General features: G+C 56.7%; 1 protein-coding gene across 1 annotated transcript in view; it reads left to right on the top strand.

The window, feature by feature from the left end:
• The window catches only part of KCNQ1 (potassium voltage-gated channel subfamily Q member 1), a 336,495-nt gene that overhangs the window by 31,797 nt on the left and 286,734 nt on the right, over nucleotides 1-17,964 (top strand). The window contains exons 4-7 of the mRNA XM_017886015.1: nucleotides 14,829-14,955; nucleotides 15,523-15,601; nucleotides 16,208-16,304; nucleotides 17,023-17,163. Coding sequence (XP_017741504.1) covers nucleotides 14,829-14,955; nucleotides 15,523-15,601; nucleotides 16,208-16,304; nucleotides 17,023-17,163 — 444 coding nt within the window. The remainder of the gene's footprint in view (nucleotides 1-14,828; nucleotides 14,956-15,522; nucleotides 15,602-16,207; nucleotides 16,305-17,022; nucleotides 17,164-17,964) is intronic.

Below are 17,964 nucleotides of genomic sequence, written 5' to 3'. Positions count from 1 at the left end.
CCAAGGAACAGAAGCCCCAGCCCCAATTTGGAAACAAGACCCTGTTGTGCTGAGATGTCATTCCTGAGCAGCTTAGGGGCTGTGGGGTTTACAGACCTCTGAATGCAGCCATCTGCTGGGGGACCCTCCTCAGTGCCCTGAGGGGGCCTGGGCTGGGTGGTCTCTGCCGCTGGCCATCCCACTGGGCACTGCCCCCCCAGGGATTCTGCAACAGGACACAGTGAGGGGCACAGGCGACAAAGATCAGACTTTCGCTGTTTCCTTCCAGCTTTGCTCCCCAGGAAGGCAGCCCCTTCTCAGAGGAATGAAATTTAAGAAGACAGGCCCTACAAATTCACGACAAGTCTGCTTTTGACTCTCCCGTTTACTGTGTAAACTTCGGCCCTAAAACAACATACATCCTTCTGAAGTTGTTCACATATTAGCTCTTAAAACAGCAAAATCCGTGCACAATTTCCTCTCAATCCCTTAAAACATTCCTGAAAGGGGGGGAAAAAAACTGTTTAAATTCACCGCCTGTTATTAAAATCTCTAGATTTGCAGAATCAGAGTGAGGTACCCAGCAGTCAGAAAACAGACTAGACAGGCCCGCGTGCACACACGCACCGACACACGTGCACACACACACGTACACAGGGCAGCCTTTAATAACTGCAGGCCTTCCTGTCCCAACACCGTGCCGGCCCCTGAAAGGCTGGTGTGGGTCGCAGCTCCTCAACCTCTGCTAAAGTAAACAGGGTTCAACCCTGCGGCCTTCTCAGCACTCTCCCCAAGTCAAAAGAAGGGTGCTCAGAACTTGGTTTGCCGAACTTCTAGTGCTGGTAAAATTCTTAAATAAGACATTTTTAGAAGCTTCGGCTCCTGGCAGATAAAAATAATGTCCCTCCCTCCACTCCCTTTTCCCCCCCATCCCAGTTCCAGCTAAGACAGTGATCACAGGGGTATACGGTCTTTGGGGCTAACAGCCATCAGCAGTGAGGTTCCCAGGCTGAAAGTAAACCCTCGTTTAACTGGCCTGGAGACGGAAATAGCCCTGCCTGGGGAAAATGGGGATTTGCTTTAAATACGTGTAAAGCTGCCTGCCGGGCGGCTAACGGTGTCTGCAGCCAGGCGTGGGCGTCCCCGGGCCATGGACTCCCCCACCACAAATTGCAGGGCCGCCGGCTTGGGCCACTCCTGTGTGTGCGGGGCCTTGGGTGTGATTCCTGGGAGGCAGCTCCCAAACTGTGGGGCTCAGCAGAGGGTTCAGGGCCTGATTTGCGGGCAGCCCCACCTGCCTTTTTGACTGTCCAGAGCCCTGGGTGCCTCCACACGCCCACATTTTCCTGCCCCTGGGCCTTTTCTTCTGCTGGTCGTCGGCCTGGAATGCCTCCACTGACACTTTGAGTTCTGCCTTCAGAGCCCGGGTTTTCTGGTGGAAGGGGGCAGGGGTAGGCTGATAGACCTCTTGGAGAGACAGGGCACTGTTTATTGTAGGCCCCCAGGGACACTGCCTGGGGAGGGGGAAGCTTCAGGCCCTGAGGCCTATGGCCTGGACTTCTCCAGAGACCGTAGAACAGACCTCTGGCCTGGCCTTGCTGATGACCGGAGCCCCTGGGTGCCAGCGGCAGCCCCCTACGTGTCCGGGAGAGTCTGAGACCCAGGTATCAGCTAGGTGGATTCTTCCTAAGGCTGTGAGGGAGAGTGTTCCAGCCTCCCCGAAGCTACTGTGGAAGGGTTCCTGGTCGATGCAGCACACCAGGCTCTGCCTCCGCCTCCACACAGTGCTCCCCTGGCCTGCAAGTCCATGTCTAGGTTTCCCATTTGATAAGAACACCAGTTGTATGGGAATAGGGGCCTGCCCTAACCACCTCATCTTAACTAATAGCGTCTGCAGCAACCCTGTTTCCAAACAAGGTCACACTCTGAGGTGTGCTGGAGGATACAGGATTTCAACATATGAATGTGGGGACACAATTTAGCCGGTAGGAATACCTACCCATCAGAGGATTCTTTATTCCAAGGGTCTGCAAACCATAGCCTACAAACCTGGCTGCTGATTTGTATAAATAAGGTTTGATTAGCACACAGCCACGTGTGCTTGTGAATATCTCATCTCTGGCTGTTTTTGTGCTATAACAGCACAAAATTGTCTGCTGGAATTGTTGCAACAGAAATCGCATGGCCTGCAAAGCCTAAAATATTTACTATCTGGCTTTTGAGAAAAAGCTTGTCAAGCCCTGTTCTAAACTATGAAAACAATGTTGGAGGTTGCTTTCTTTACCCACAGAGCCGTTGATGGGGTGAAGGGAGAGGGGTGAAATGCAGTCACACGCAAATTCTTATCTTCCTGAGGAGAAAGCCTTAGGGAACACACTATAGTGGAAACTGTCTTTGGAAAGTAGCAGACTTGGTTGTGAGTTGAAGGAACCAGTGAAATGAGAGTTCAGTGAAATTCTCAAATTCATGAGATCAGAAAATGGATAATATGTGGGTCAACTAAATAACCAAAAGCAAAAGGGAGAAGCAAGAGAGTCAAATAGCAAATATAAAGATAGAAAAAGTCAAATCAAATGCATCCAACTCCACACCAAATGTAAATGGCCTGAATTCCTCTTTGAAAGACAGAAAAGGTCCCGCCATAGCTGCTGGGCTTTTATCTTTTAACAAATACATTGCTCAGTAGCATTAAGTAAGGCAAAGCAATAGTGGGTGGTTGAAAAATAAATGGCGAAAGAGATGCCAAGAAATTGCAAGCTAAAAGAAGAAAAGAGAGAGAAAAAAAAGGGAAATTAGGATTCATATCAACACTGAAGCCAAAATAAGACAAGTGTGAATGAGATCAGGCACTATTAGAAGACCTGACTGTAATCTTTAAGGCATCAGACAGCATAAAATACATAAAGCAAAAGCTATTGAAAATCTGCAAGGACAGGAAGGTTAAATATGATAATGGGAGGAGATTTTAATGTACCTCTTTTGGAATAGGACAGTTCTAGTGAGCACAAAATAAGTGAGGACATGGACAGTTAAATGTTGTAATCATGAGCAATTTCAGATTCTAACAGTAATTTGAAATAACTCCTATTCTTGCTATCTATAGCTATGTAACAAACCATTCACAAATCTAGCACCTTCAAAACAGGCATCACGCCTGAGCTCACTAGCGTGCAGTCTGGCAGGGCTCAGTGGGACGGCTCATCTCCCCTCTGTGTAGTATCAGCTGGGGCTGGAGGTTCCGTAGCAGCATTGCACCTACGTGGCTGGTAAGGCTCCTGTTCATGAGGGCCTCTCCAAGGCTGCATGGATTCCTCACATCTCAGAAATGAACAGTCCAAGAGACAGGCAGGGACTGCAGAGCCACCTGGCTGTATTCTCTTGATGCAGGTGTCACAGAGCCCAGGTTCAGCTGGGGAGGACTGGCAAAGAACTTCAGGACTGTGCTTTAAAACCAACGCTATATCTTCGGACCCTAGTAATGGAGTTGTTTTGTTCCCTTATGTCTGCGGAACACTTACAAAACCAATCATTCATGTGGCTATAAACAAATCTAACCTACCTCAAAAAATTGAGATTTAACTGGCCATGTTCTCTGATCAAAACCCAGTATCACGAGAAATAAATGACTTAAAGATTGGGGAAGAAAAATCCCTTCCCTATTTGAGAATTAAGCAACACTCTCCTAAATAGCCAGAAAGAAGAGATTGATGTGGGAAGGGCGGGCCCTGTACAGTGTTATGAGACGTAGGCCCCTCTGCCTGCCCCAGCCCCCACATCACTCCAGCTGCCCCTCAGCAACAACTGTAGATGCTTTTATTTTGTAAATTCCTTGCCAGTGCCTGTGTCACTTGCTGGTGGCTTCACTGTGTTTGCAAATGTTATCCCCCCCATGGATTGAAATTCACCTATTGCCTGAAAGTAATGAAATATGTGCATTGCACATTGTGTAAGCATACATATTTATTCAGTGCCTCCTGGGTTCTCACCCCTTGCCAGGTGATGGGTTGATTCAGTGTGCTGGGGGTCTCCAGGCGGGGGGTTCCACATAGTTTTTGCTTCATCACAATCTGCTGATAAGCCCAGTTCGGGGCAGAGATTAGATGGGCCAGCCTATGGGCACTCTGCCTAACGCCATCTGCCTCTCCCACCCCAGGCAGGTGTCGGGTGGCTGCTGCGCCCTGTGTCCGCCTCCTGACCTTGAGAACACCCAGGTGGGGGAGGAAGTGGGCCGCGCTTGGGAACCCCCACCCCGCCGGCTCGTGCAGCGAGCTGGGTCCCAGGGCTGGAGGCACCTCATTAAACCGCCTGAAACGTGTGTAACTCTAGTCGGCCCCCGTAAGGCACCGGCAGTACATGTGAAATTAAAATTACCGAGAGGCCCCACTCTCCTCCCCACCGTGGGTGGGCAGCCTTCATGCGGAGGCCAAGGCCCGGAAGCCGGCAGTCCTGGGAAAGATTTGGCCCCAATGATAATGGGCCCAAGAATGTGCTGGGCCTAGGGTGTGGTCCAAGTTCCTTTCTTAGCTAACCCCTCCACCCTGAGAAGCCTTCCCCCGCTACACCCACACGTGGGGCCAGCTGCCTTGAGCGCCTCCTGCTCAGACCCAGGTGAGGTACCTGAGTAACAAATGTCGAGAGTTTGCAGTTACTTCCAGAGCTATGGACAAGGGGCAAGGAGGGGCTGGAGGCACCGGCCCAGCAAGAGGGGTCACTTGAGCCTTGGCCTGTGGGGAGGTTTTGTTCAAGGAATGTCCCTTGAGCAAAATATTGCAGTTTTGTTGCTCTCTGAAAGCCCACCAGGCAGTCTTCCCAGAGGTGCCTCCTGGGAAGCCCGTGGAGAGAATGCGTTCTACACTCAAGGCCTTATGGAATCAGTCCCAGGGCCTGGAGAGTCGTAGGGAAATGTGTGAACATGGCTCCCCTTAGGCCAGGGGTAGACGGAGGACCAGGGAGGATCAGGAAAGCCCTGGATCTTGTAGACACCCCGGGGTGTGCCCCTGTAGCTACTTAGATGTAGAGCATGGAGCAAGGGGAGGGCCAGCTCCTATGGTTTTAGCCTCCCGAGAGTCTCCCCAGACAGCCCACAGGGGACACTGGGCCTCATGCCGCCTGTCGGGATGGTGTCCAGGATGGGGGGACCAGACGACAGCTGTCGCCCACTTGCAGGGCCCGGCTGCCCGGTGGATGGGAACGGCCGTCCCCATGACAACCCAGCAAGTCCCTTGCCTCTCTTGCTCACCAGGAAGAAGAGACGTCCGGGCAGCTGGCAGGTGGGGCTAGTTCTTGAGGGAAAGAGGCCCTGTGCCTCCCAGAGTTACCCCGAAATCATTAACGGGGAGACAAGCACACAGAGCAGCTGGCCGATTGCGACTCTGAAGGTCAGAGATGGCCGCCGGCTGTGGGAAGGCCTGTGGCTAGGGCTCTGCTGCCCGCTTCCTGGGCAGGGGCTCCTTCCTCCCTCTCTGTCTCTGGGGTCCCATGGGAAGTCAGGGTGGGGCCTGGTGTGTGGCTTCCGCTGACTTTCTGGGTGTGTCTTCCTGCAGGGTCAGGACCCCCAAAATGTTCCAGTGACTTCAGGGAGGGGGAGCCAGACCAGGAGGAGCTCCAGAGGTGTCCTGTGGGGAGACGGCAGCATCCGAAACATGGGGGAGTGGGGTACAACCAGCCTGGGGATGGATAGCAGCATCTCAGCCACTGGGGGCAGTGACATCCGGTCAGGAGGGGTTAGCAGCATCTCAGACATGGTGGGGTGACGTCCATCCTGGGGGACGGGGTGTGATGTCCATCCTGGGGGACGGGGTGTGACGTCCATCCTGGGGGGACGGGAAGTGACGTCCATCCTGGGGAGGAGTGACATCCATCCTGGGGAACTGCGGTGATGTCCATCCTAAGGGGTGATGGTTGGGGGCGGTGATGCTCCATCCTGGGGGGCGGCGGTCGGTGATGTCCATCCTGGGGGGGTGAGGGGGTGATGTCCATCTTGGGGGAGACGGCAACATCCCAAACTTGGGGGGTGATGTCCAGAGTGGGGGTCTGCAGGTCTTTACAAGCCCCTCAGCCTCCCTTTCCACACCCCAAGTACAGCACCCACAAGGCAGGTGCCTGTGAGAGAGACGCACCTGTCCCCTGCCTGAAGTTTCTCAGCAGGCTTTTGGGCACAGGCGGGTAGTGAGCTGGTCTCAGCACTGAGCTTGCAGGTAGAGAAGGCGGCCCCTGACTTTAGGGTGCTCTGGGCGGGATGAGGACAGACCTGGAGGAAAGGAGGGATCCCAGCAGAGGCAGAGGCAGCAGTGGACGGGGCAGGGCTTCACCGCAGGGAGGTGAGGCTGAGCAGTGCCCTCCCGGACAGATAGGCACTCCCAGGCTGGAGCTGTGAACAGAGATGAACTTCCACAGCCGGGAAGGCCAGGTGACGTGGAGGACTCCAGGCAGTTGGGCCAGCACGGGATGGGGCGTCAGGTCAGCGGGGCTCTTCTGTGCTGTGTGCAGCATGAGAGTCTGTACCCCACCTGTACTCAGCACCCTGCCCCCCGCCCCCGATGACAAGGTTGCTTCCCTCTTGGGCGCACGGAACCCCACCTTCCTGCTACACTGTTCCCATGGCATTTCCACAGCCCAAGCCACTGTTGTAGTTCCACCCTCCCCACAGCCCTTGGAGGTGGGCACTGCTGGTGCCCCTGTTTTACAGATGTAGATGCTGAGCACAGAGTGGCTGAGCTGCTCGTCCAGGTCCCCTGCCTGGGATGCCACCAGTGTCCTCACACCAGCCTGCTCCTGCCCTGCGCCCATCCTCCTCCTGCTTAGCGATCCTTTCTCTTGCTAATGTGTGGGACAGGGGGCTCCCAGGAGGCCTGGCCGAGGTAGCGGGTCCCCCCACCATACTCCCAGTGCCACCCCTGGCTGCCTGGCGCTAGCTGTGCAGGGTCCCAGAAGCCCTCCCCTCCGAGGAAGTGGGCCTGTTCCAGGCTACCTTGGGCGGGCAGGGCCTTGAGCGGCCAGGGCCTTGGGCGGCCAGGGCCTCAGGAGGGACACAGAGGGCCCCACTCAAGGTCGCGGGCTGCACATTCCATGGGGCCTGGGGAAACAGCCGAGCAGAAGGTTGCAACCCTGGACTAAGGCTGGCTCCGCGTGGCACCCCAGCAGTGCCCACACTAAGGGGACACTTGGCAGGGGAGGGGCTGTGGTAGGGCAGGGTCAGCTCCCCAGCAGTAAGACCAGGACAGGGCAACCGGACCCCGACTGTGTCACCCTCAGCCCAGTGGCTGGTGCATCTCACCTGGGCCTGGCCGGCTGTACTGTGGCGCCTGCCCCAGACCAGGCTACCTTGGGCAGGGTGGGGACTGGTGCTCTCTCGGGGGGTGAGGGTGAGGGGGGTGGCGAGTGTGGACTGAGGGCCCCAGCTGTGCCCAGCACGTCACCGGGGGCCCACAAGCTCTCAGCACAGGCTGGCGGCTGGGAGCAGCTGGCCACAGGCAGGCCCTGGGACAAAGGGCGCTTTGAGCCGCCTGAGTGCCTGCATCGCCCTCCGGCCAGCTGACCCTCCCGGGAGCCGAGACTGGCTCTCTCTGTGGCTTATCAGGGCCGGGCCGGCGTGGAGTTGGAACAGCTGGCCCCAGAGCCCGCCAGCCGGGCTCTATGCTGTGGGGACCACTGCCCCCACAGGGAAATGCCTGGCTCAGTGCAGGCCCAGCCCTCTGGCGTCCCAGCTATGGGAGGGGGTGAGACCCTAATCCCGGGTCCCCACAGCACCCTCAGCCTAACCCTGTGTCCACCCCTCTTCAGAGTCTCCAGGCCCCATCTTGGCCTGATGGGATCTCATTGTCTCCTAAAAAAGTGTGGGCACAGATCTCAGGCTTTTCGGGGGGTGGGTGGATTCCTGACTCCAGCGGAAGGTCCCCAGGCCTAAGTCTATGGGGGCGCCTGGGAGGCCGGCTGTGTTTCTGCATCCTTGACCCTGGCCCCTCCACAAAGCTCAGCTCTGATCCTTGGTATTTAATCTTCATCTTCCAGCCCTCTTTAAAATTAAATTTGCTTTAAAGATATTGTAGAGTAGTAACATCAGAGACACCAAAATAGACAAAAGAGATAATAGAAGAGTAATATCAGAGACGCTAAAGTCCTCGCGATAAGGGTCTGCGACGCTTCCTTTATTGTTTTGCAAAAAAAAATCTATATATTTCATCCAGAAAGACAGGATATGAGTGCAGCTGGTCAGAACCAGTTATTTCAGGCTGCCCTGCGCTCTTTCCCGTGTGATGGATTGACACAGGGACCTTCTCTCAGATCCTAAATTATGTGGTTCCGGCAGCGTGGAACTTCAAAACACATTGAACCCCAGAAAATCTTCGCTATGATGCAGATTCACCGGCTGATAAAAGCAAAACAATAGATAAGATGGCCAGGTCGACCTTCAGCCTTCTCGGAGAACACCGGTTCCACAGCCGGTTGCAACACGTTTGAGCCAAAGTGCGACCTTTCCCCCCTCTGTTCACTCAGAGACTAAAAATCCCAGATAAGCACCTGCTTTGCTAAACCCTCGCTGGCCCTCCGGCTTTGGGCAGATCTCCTGTTTACGCTACTGTAACCCCACAACACCGGATACCAGCATGGGGCCGGCCTGCGGGGCCGTGTGTCTCCTCCTGTGTGACCTTGAACTGTCTTGAGCTTCCATTTTCCTTCCACACCACGCACTGATTTCCTCTGGGTTGAGGTTGAGGGTCCCAGGGTCTGTCTGCCTAATGACAAGATTTCAGCCCAACAGTGAAGCCGTCAGTGGCAGTGACTGTGCTTTAGGGTGTCCTGTTGGCATCCAGGACCCCCTGGGAAGGACGGCACTGAGCTCCATTCAACATAAGTCTTGTCAACGATGAAACAAGATTAGGGGAATTTTACAGCTTGCCTGTGTTTTTCCACCCAGGGCCCTTTGCACTGCCTGCTATTTGTTTTCTGTCTTCATCCTGAGAGGGCTCAAGGTCTGCGTGCCATTTTGCAATTGACAAATGACTTGTGCTTAGCTATTTTGTTTAATGCTGAACTAACAATAGTTAGTGAAGATTAAGAACTAAAGGCTCAAGGACAGCTACAGATGACCACAGCTGGAGTGTGGCAGATACTCGGGACCGCTGGGTGGCCCTGAAGGTCCATGGAGTCTTTTGGGAGACGTGACCCGCAGGAGCCCAGGTGAGCAACCGCCATGGACCAGGGCCCCTCAAGGCACTCATTTCCGTATCAGAGAACACACATAACGTAAAATTCACCATTTCAGCCATTTCATAGCGTGCGATTTGGTGGCATTTAGTACATTCACAAGGCAGTGCAACCAACACCTGTCTCTGGTTCCAGAGGTTTTTTATCACCTCAAAAGGAAAACCATCCTCATTGCCTTTCTCCCAGTTCCTGACAAACACATTCTTGAAATATAAGGCCAGGTGCAGTGACTCACGCCTGTAATCCCAGCACTTTGGAAGGCTGAGGCGGGCGGATCACCTGAGATCAGGAGTTTGAGACCAGCTTGGCCAACATGGTGAAACCCCATCTCTACTAATAATACCAAAAAAGTTAGCCTGGTGTGGTGGTGCGTGCCACTAATCCCTGCTGCTCAGGAGGCTGAGGCAGGAGAATCACTTGAACCCAGGAGGCAGAGGTTGCAGTGAGCTGAGATAGTGCCACTGCACTCCTGCCTGGGCAACAGAGTAAGACTCTATCTCAAAATAAAATAAAATGAAAATGTGTTTTACCATCTTAACCCTTTTTAAGATCGCAGTTCATTGCGACCGTCGCCACCATCCAGCTCCAGAGCTTTTTTCATCCTGTAAAACTGATGAAAGTCTGTCCCCGTTAAACACTCACTCCCTACTCCCCCTTCCCCAGCCCCTGACACCCACCATCTACTTTCTACCTCTGTGAATCTGACGACTGTAGCGACCTCACGTGAGTGGAAGTAGATAGTATTTGTCCTTGTGTAACTGGCTCGTTTCACTGAGAGTAACGTCTTCAAGGTTCCTCCATGTTGCAGCCTGTGTGAGAATTCTCTTCCTTTTTGAGGCCAAATCCTATCCCATGGTATGGAGGGACCACATCTTCTGTCTCCGTCGGTGCGCTGAGGGTCACTGGGCTGGTTCCACTTTTTGGCTGTTGTGAATGGTGCTGCTGTGGACATGGGTGTGTGTGGCTCTCCTTTAAAGAGACTGGGGACAGACTCCAAGGTGGAATTGCTGGGTCATATAGTCATTCTATTTTTTTTTTTTTCTGGCATATTATTTAAATAGACTATTTGTTAGAGCAGTTTTAGGTTCACCGCAAAATCGAGAGACTGGTCGTTTCATGTTTTAAAGCAGCTGCAGCATTCTACCTCCCCCAGCAGCACACAAGGTCCCAACTTCTCCAGACCCTTGGGAGCACTTGTCACTCTGTTTGGGGTGGTAGCTGTCCTAGTGGATGAGAGGCGGCATCTCGTTGTGGTCTTGATTTCCCTGATGATTAGTGACACTGGGCACCTCTCCGTGTGCCTGTTGGCCATCTGTGTATCTTCTTCACAGAAATGACTGTCCAAGCCCTTTGCCTATTTTTTAAAAATTGAGTCATTAGGAACTTTGGTTTTTTAAATAATTTTAAATCACACAAACAATACTCCTGAGAGCCAACTTATAACATGCCCCAGGATGGACATGGACTTCTGGTAGAATGGAGCTAGGGGTGCAGCATGGGATGGCTGGCTTGTGGACGGGGGAAAGACCCGTGGCCTATCTTGTTTTGGGTGGCAGGGACCCAGAAACCCATTGCTTTCAGGCCTTGCTAGAAGAGCACACAGTCGAACGAGTGGGTCCAATGTGGAGGGCAGTGGCATCAGCCAAGGCTCCGGGGCGTTTCTTCCCATTTCACATGTCTTTTCTGTTGTTTCTGTGAGGGTGTCTCAGGGAGGGGCAGAACCCACAGGGTTTGGCTTCCTGACCCTGAACATCCTTGTCCCCAGCCCCTCACTGGGTCTGGAGGAAGGAGGGTATGGTGGTCCTGGTGGCTCTTGTGCCTACACCAGCCTTGGGGCCATCTGACACCCACACCCTCCCTCTAGGCTAGACCCAGCTCTCCAGCTGCCCACTAGATGACCACCAAGGCAGGGCAACTGGTGGTGCTGACGGCTCTGTGAGGCCCAGGCCTGTCTTCCCCACCTCGCCCCACGGGGCAGAGACACCTCCCTGTCCCATGGTAGGGCTGGAGGCTCTGGAGTCTCTCTTGGTTACCCTCTTCCTCCTGGGGCTGCTTTTGCAGCCTGGTGTCCTTGTCTCATGTCTGGGTCCCCTTTGCCAAGGGTCCTCCAGCCTTTGTCCTGTACCCACTCATCCGGCAGTAACAGGGCCGCTTCCAGAACCACCACCATGCCCAGGTCGTGTCTGTGCATGAAAGTGGTCAGCCCTCCATGGCAGGCCTGGCCTCACCTGCCAGTGTCCTCTTGCACACCTGAGGATACCTGTACCTTGTCCCGGAGGCGGGTGGGGGGGGTGCTCTCTCTGCCATGGACACCAGCCTTCCCTCCCCTAAGCTGCGGGTGACCTGACCTAGCCAAGCCTGGCTTTCCTCCTCTGTAAAATGTGAACAGAGGCCACCACCCCCATTATGTGGGTCTGTGTTCTGTGCACGTCTCGGTGCCCAGCTCTGAGGCCCTTTTGTCCATGAAACCATCCGCAGCCAGGAGGCGGCCTTGCTTTAGTCTGAAGGAGGGTGACCAGGGTGGGAGGGGCCTCTTTGTCCCTTTGGTCTGTTTGTGGTCTCAGTGGAGACCAAGGACGGCTCTTTTTCTCGTATCTGTGGGGCAGAGCTCAGGGCCGCACTCCATCAGCGTCCCGGGCCATTGCATCCTTGACCCCGGGGGGCTTGCAGGCGCCACATAGATCTTGTGAGAGATGCTTTATGGGGCTGGACGATCCTGGGTGCCCCTCAGAGAAGGGCCTGGGGCTGGCCCTGTTATCAGTGGGGGAGTCAGGAAGTACCCCTGGCTCTGCATGTGTAGTGTGTGGGCCTCTCAGAGGGGCTGGGGGTGGGGGTGCTGAGCTGGCCTGAGAAGGGTGGGTGGGATAACCTAGGCGGTGGAATGGGGGAGGGAGAGAGCACTCCAGACACAGGGCCCTGAGGAGGCAGGGGCACCCCAGGGAATGGGGGACACCTGGGGCCCATGGGAGGCTCTGGGGGAGACTGGGCTGTGAGCCCCCGGGAAGAAGGCCTCAGGGACAGCCCTAGACTCTGACCCTCAGTGTGGACAGCAGGAGCTATGGCAGTTGCTTAAACAAGGCGGGCAAGGGAGAAGTGCCAAATGCATGCAGGTTCTGGGGAGGAGCTTGAGGCCCCTTTAGTTCACCTTTGGAGCTTAGAGCCAAGTCTGCAAATACAGATGAACCCAGGGTTAGGAGGGTGGCTAGGGCATCACCCACCTGGGGTCTGGACTGCTGGAGCCAGGGGGAGGCAGGCCTGCCATTCTGTGAACCTGCTTTAGACGGGGGCTGTGGTCCTGTGAATCGGGGATGGGCCATGGCATGGTGTGGGGGACTAGCCCTCCTCCCTGTCCCCGGCTGAGTGTGAGCTCCCTGGGGTCTCTCTGTGGCCTTGGCCCTGGGTGTTGTCCCGCACAACCCAGGAAAGTGTTGGAGGCTGATGGTGGTGGAGATAGTTTTATCTCTGAGCAAACATTCCATCTTGCTGTTTCCAGCCTAGAGATGGTGAAGGAACTTTTCCTTGGCTCTTTCCTGGCCTGCCAATAGCACCAGCCTAATTAACCCAACAAGCGGGGCCTCCCCAGCCACGGAGCCCGGCTCCCTAAAGGGCAGGTTCTCAGAAGCAAAGACCGATGAGACAGAGCTCCTGCTACCAGAGAACTCTAGGCCGGCTCGTTGGAATAGTCATGTATTTGTTCCTTCGTTCGTTCATTCAGCATGTCCATGTTGAGCACTGACTGGAGCAGGTCCTGTTCTGGGGCCTGGGACATGGGGGTGGGTAAGACCAAGGAGCTTAGCCGGACCTCAGCCTAGAGCCCCGGTCCCCAGGAGCTGAAGACAGAGGTGGGACCCGAGCCCCACTGTGAGGCCACGGAGCCTGCAGGTGTTCACACCTTGTGTGTGTGTGTGTTGTTGTTTTTGTTTGTTTCTTTTTTGTTCTTTTTTTTATTTTATTTTTTGAGATGGAGTCTCGCTCTGTCATCCAGGCCAGAGTGCAATGGAGCAATCTCGGCTCACTGCAACCTCCGCCTCCCGGGTTCAAGCGATTCTGCTGCCTCAGCCTCCTGAGTAGCTGGGATTAGAGGCGTGCGCCACCATGCCCGGCTAATTTTTGTATTTTTAGTAGAGACGGGGTTTCTCCATGTTGGTCAGACTGGTCTTAAACTCATGACCTCATGATCCGCCCACCTCAGCCTCCCAAAGTGCTGGGATTACAGGCGTGAGCCACCGCGCCCGGCCCACACCCTTTCTTTACCTTGCACCCCTGCCATCTCCCGTATGCACCCGACTGCACACACCCCGATCCCTGAAGGATCTGATGTCATAAGCCTAAAACATTTTTGCAAAAGGAAAGCAACTAAGCTCCCAGCGTGTCTCCCCTTATCCATTGGGCTTGCCCCAAACACATGCTGGATGGTGTAAGTATCATTCCATCCTAATTAATAACATTTGGGAGCCAGTGATGGCAGTGTCCAGATGATGGCTCATAGTAGACTCCCTGGTGGGGGTGTGGCCTGGGAGCAAGGCCAGCCGCTGTTACCCAGTGGGAGCAGAAGTCCCCTCCAGGGCCCAGCTTCTGAGGGAAGACAGGCAGGAGTCTGCCGGAAGTGGGCCTGAGACGCTGTATGCCTGTGGCTTTGTGGCTTTGTGTGGCTAGCGCCTCTCACATGTGGGGGCTGGTTTCATCTTCCAGCCCCACATACCTTCCCTAAGGGCCTCCCATACACCCCGGCTGCCTGGGCGCTGGGCTCGAGCCTGCAGGTGGCCGCCATGCTTTAAGTGTCACAATGGGCTGCACTTCACATGAAAGCTGCATTTTGGCAATAAGTCTCCACGAAAGCACACTGAGCCTGGCACTGCTGCATCCACACTTCACAGCCGAGGAAACTGAGGGCCAGGTTCCCACTTCTGTGCCTAGGGGGTGGGATCCAGCTCCGAGCGTCGTCTTCCCACTCCTCCAGGAACCTCAGCCTCCTGTTGTCGGTGGAGTTGAGGAGGTGTTGGGGTGTAGAGGGGCCAGGTGACTCCCTATATGGGCAAAGTGGTCCAGAGGCTGCCCTACCCCAGGTATACCAGGCTCAAAGGCCAGCTGTGAGGTTTTCCAGGGCTGGATCTAGTGGAAAAATGCTTCTCATGGAGGGCGCCCAGGGTTCCTGGCGTGGGGCCCCCTCTGGCCCAGGCTGGGGTTTGTGGTGTGGGACCCCCTCTGGCCCAGGCTGGGGTTCCTGGTGTGGGGAATCCTCTGGCCCAGGCTGGGGTTCCTGGTGTGGGGAATCCTCTGGCCCAGGCTGGGGTTCCTGGCGTGGGACCCCCTCTGACCCAGGCTGGGGTTTGTGGTGTGGGGCCCCCTCTGACCCAGGCTGGGGTCCCTGGCGTGGGGCCTCCTCTGGCCTGGGTGGTCCTGGCCTGAGAGCTGCAGCCTCACCTGGGCTCCACTGCCTGTGGACGTGAGCTGAAGCTGCTCGGCTCTCCAGGGCCTCTGTGCGCAGGCGTCGCCATCCGCAGCGGGCCAGGACCTGGGCCTGCTGTTCTCCGTGTCCTTCAGCGGAGGCTCCAGCATGGCTGGGTTCAAACAGGTTGCAGGGCCTGAAGCCACTCAAGGCCGAGCCTGCCTGCAGTGAGTGCCCCACTTTGTCGCTGCAGGAGATCGTGCTGGTGGTGTTCTTTGGGACAGAGTACGTGGTCCGCCTCTGGTCCGCCGGCTGCCGCAGCAAGTACGTGGGCCTCTGGGGGCGGCTGCGCTTTGCCCGGAAGCCCATTTCCATCATCGGTGAGTCATGCCTGCCCTGTGGAGGTCACGCCCAGGTTTCCAGACCAGGAATGACCCCCACCTCATGATCCCCACCAGATGGAGTCCCCTAAGGACTGGGGAACCCCAAGGCCAGCAGCAGGTGACTGCCCAGGATCCAGCATAGGAGCATTGGCAGCCCTCAGCCACCTCTGCACTAAGACGCTGACATGGTGTTGGGAGTAGGGGGTTGGTCCCTTACAGATTCCCATGAGCCCTTGCAGCCCAGCATAGCTTCACGGTGGGGCGGTCGCCCTCGGCGGCCTGAGAACCATGGTCCAGGCCTAAGGCCCTGCCCTTTCTGGTCCCTTGCAGGGCTCAGCACAGGGCCCAGCAAGGGCTGGGGGCTCCACATGACCAGGACAGAGGTTGGGTCTCTCGGTTTAGACGCTGCCTGCCTCCCTATCCGAGATGTCCCCCTGTCCCTGGTCATCAGGCCCTGACCCGCCTGACCAGCAAGCCCCTTCCCCAGATGAGAGGAGGGGGTGTGCTCTTCCCCGGGATCCCGGCTGTGACGACCACAAGCTCCCCTTCTCCTGTACTCCACAGACCTCATCGTGGTTGTGGCCTCCATGGTGGTCCTCTGCGTGGGCTCCAAGGGGCAGGTGTTTGCCACATCAGCCATCAGGTGCGTCTGTGCCATGAGCTCTCCCTGCCATGCCGACCTGCCCCGAGCACCCCTCCTGAGCCGTGGGTGGTCTCGTGCCCCATCCGCCTTGCTCTGATGCAAGGTGCCCTGGTGCCCGCTGCCCCTGGGGACACTGAGCCATGTGCTGGGGTGGGTGGAGCGGGGTAGGTGCAGGCAAGTGTGGAGGGCACGGCTCAGACCCAAGATGCCTCAGGCAGTCCTAGGCTCTGGCCCAACGCCAGCGCCTCTGAGCTTCCAGGACTTGGGTGGTAACCTGACCATCTGGGCACATAGCCTGCCCATCTGCAAACTGGGGTGACCCCAGGGGCTCCCCCAGAAGGCAGTCTGGGGACTGAGGGAATCTGGAGGTACCTGGTCGACCCCCAGCCCCAGCCCTGTGTGAGCAGATTCAGAGCAGACTCTGGGGGGCTGCGCCTGGGAGGGAAATTCTGAGGCCCCTGTCGTGATGGACGTATACCCGGCTTCCCCACCCAGAGTGGGCGCCCGGCAGGGGCAGGGACACCCATGCCATCGGCCACCCCCAGGTCCAGAGTGAACACCTGAGCCCAGCCTGGCTCCCTCAGCCCCACACCATCTCCTTCTCAGGGGCATCCGCTTCCTGCAGATCCTGAGGATGCTACATGTCGACCGCCAGGGAGGCACCTGGAGGCTCCTGGGCTCCGTGGTCTTCATCCACCGCCAGGTGGGTGGCCCAGGTTGGGGGTGTGGGGCCCGGGTTGGGGGCAGGATGGAGGGAGCAGAGCAGCCCACGCTAGGACAGCTTGAGATGCGCTGAGGCCCTGGGGGTCGGTGGGTGCTGGGGCGCAAGGGTACCTGAACGGGGCTCAGGATCTCAGAGCAAGCCCAAGCCTGAGCCCAGCTTGGATGCTCACCCCAGCCTGGTGCCGGTGACCCTGGCCTGCCAGGCTGATGATGTGCTCACTTTCCTCTGAGCTGGGAGCAAAAGAAGACAGAAAGTCAGAAATGAAAAACCCAGGCAAATCAGGAACCCGGTCAAGGCGGGGACACCCGCACCCCTTCCCGAGGGTGCGCCCAGATGGGCTCAGGCTGCACCAGCCCCTGGCTCTGGGGTGAGGGGACCCTTCCTCTCCCTGGGGATCTCCTGGGTCCTGGTCCATTCTTGGTTCTGTCATGTGGTGGGAAAGAGAGCCGGAGCCTGTGCCGGTCCAGACAGTGGGCCTGGGGCGACCCCAGGGCTGAGCCTCATTCTGGGGGTAACCCCCACCTGCCACTTACTGGATGAGGAGTGGGTTATATTGAAGCCAGCCCCACGCATGTGAACCGCACTAGAGCGGCTTAGGACGCCCAGTGATCACTGGGACTCGCTGCGTTAGGTGTCTGCACAGGAGGCTCCCAGCCTGCAGTTCCTGGAGCCCGACACTGTCTGTTTTCTGGCCTAGGAGCTGATAACCACCCTGTACATCGGCTTCCTGGGCCTCATCTTCTCCTCGTACTTTGTGTACCTGGCTGAGAAGGACGCGGTGAACGAGTCAGGCCGCGTGGAGTTCGGCAGCTACGCAGATGCGCTGTGGTGGGGGGTGGTAAGTCAGAAACTTCCAGGCATGGGGACGGGCAGCTGGGGCTGAAGAGGTGACACCAGAGCACGGTGCCTCGAGACTTCAGGCCTTGTTGGCGGGGGGCTTCTTACCTGCGTGCTCACAGGCCTCTGTCCACAAACCTGCGCTTGGAGCCGCTGGCATGGGTCCCCATGCTCAGTGTCGAATCCTTCAGCATCACTGTCTTGAAGTTCTGAACGTCTCGTCTTTGAACTTGAGATTTGAGAGGGAAGTTGCACTGGAGTGTGTGTTGGGGGCTTAGTGGTCTCGGCTCCCCCATGGCTCTGCCTCCCACCATCGTCCTAGGCTGCCCATTCTCTGCCTCCACCCCGGCCCTCACCCTGGCAGGGCCCCAGGAGAGCGGCGTCAGATGCATACCTCCCATGTCTCTGAGGGTCTGCACAGGCCCTGTGAGTGCCCCTGTCCCCAAGGAGCCAGACATGAGACAGCAAACAGGAAAGACCGGGATGGCTCAAGAGACCCCAGCAGAGATCAGAGAGTCCCCGTGTTTCCAGTGGATGCTGGGCCTGCAAGTTCTGGAGCCGGCCCTGGGCGGTGGCAACGTAGGTGCAGCTGAGCCTGGGGAGCAGGGACCCGGCCTGTGGGCCCAGAGGCTCTGCCTCTAGCTGTGAAAGTGGGTTCCAACCACCTAGAGCAGCCCAGGAGCCTTGGGGAAGTGGGTGTGCAGCAGGCGGATCCCGCAGTGGAACACCAAGCCACCCAAAGCTCCGTGAGGCTGCACAGGAGGGGTGGGGCAGGGTGTCTCAGGCCGAGTCTGTGGCGGCT

Source organism: Rhinopithecus bieti, unplaced genomic scaffold, assembly GCF_001698545.2.
Source record: "Rhinopithecus bieti isolate Rb0 unplaced genomic scaffold, ASM169854v2 scaffold_1014, whole genome shotgun sequence".
NCBI classification, from domain to species: Eukaryota; Metazoa; Chordata; class Mammalia; order Primates; family Cercopithecidae; genus Rhinopithecus; species Rhinopithecus bieti.
This window is presented reverse-complemented; position numbering and strand designations above follow the sequence as displayed.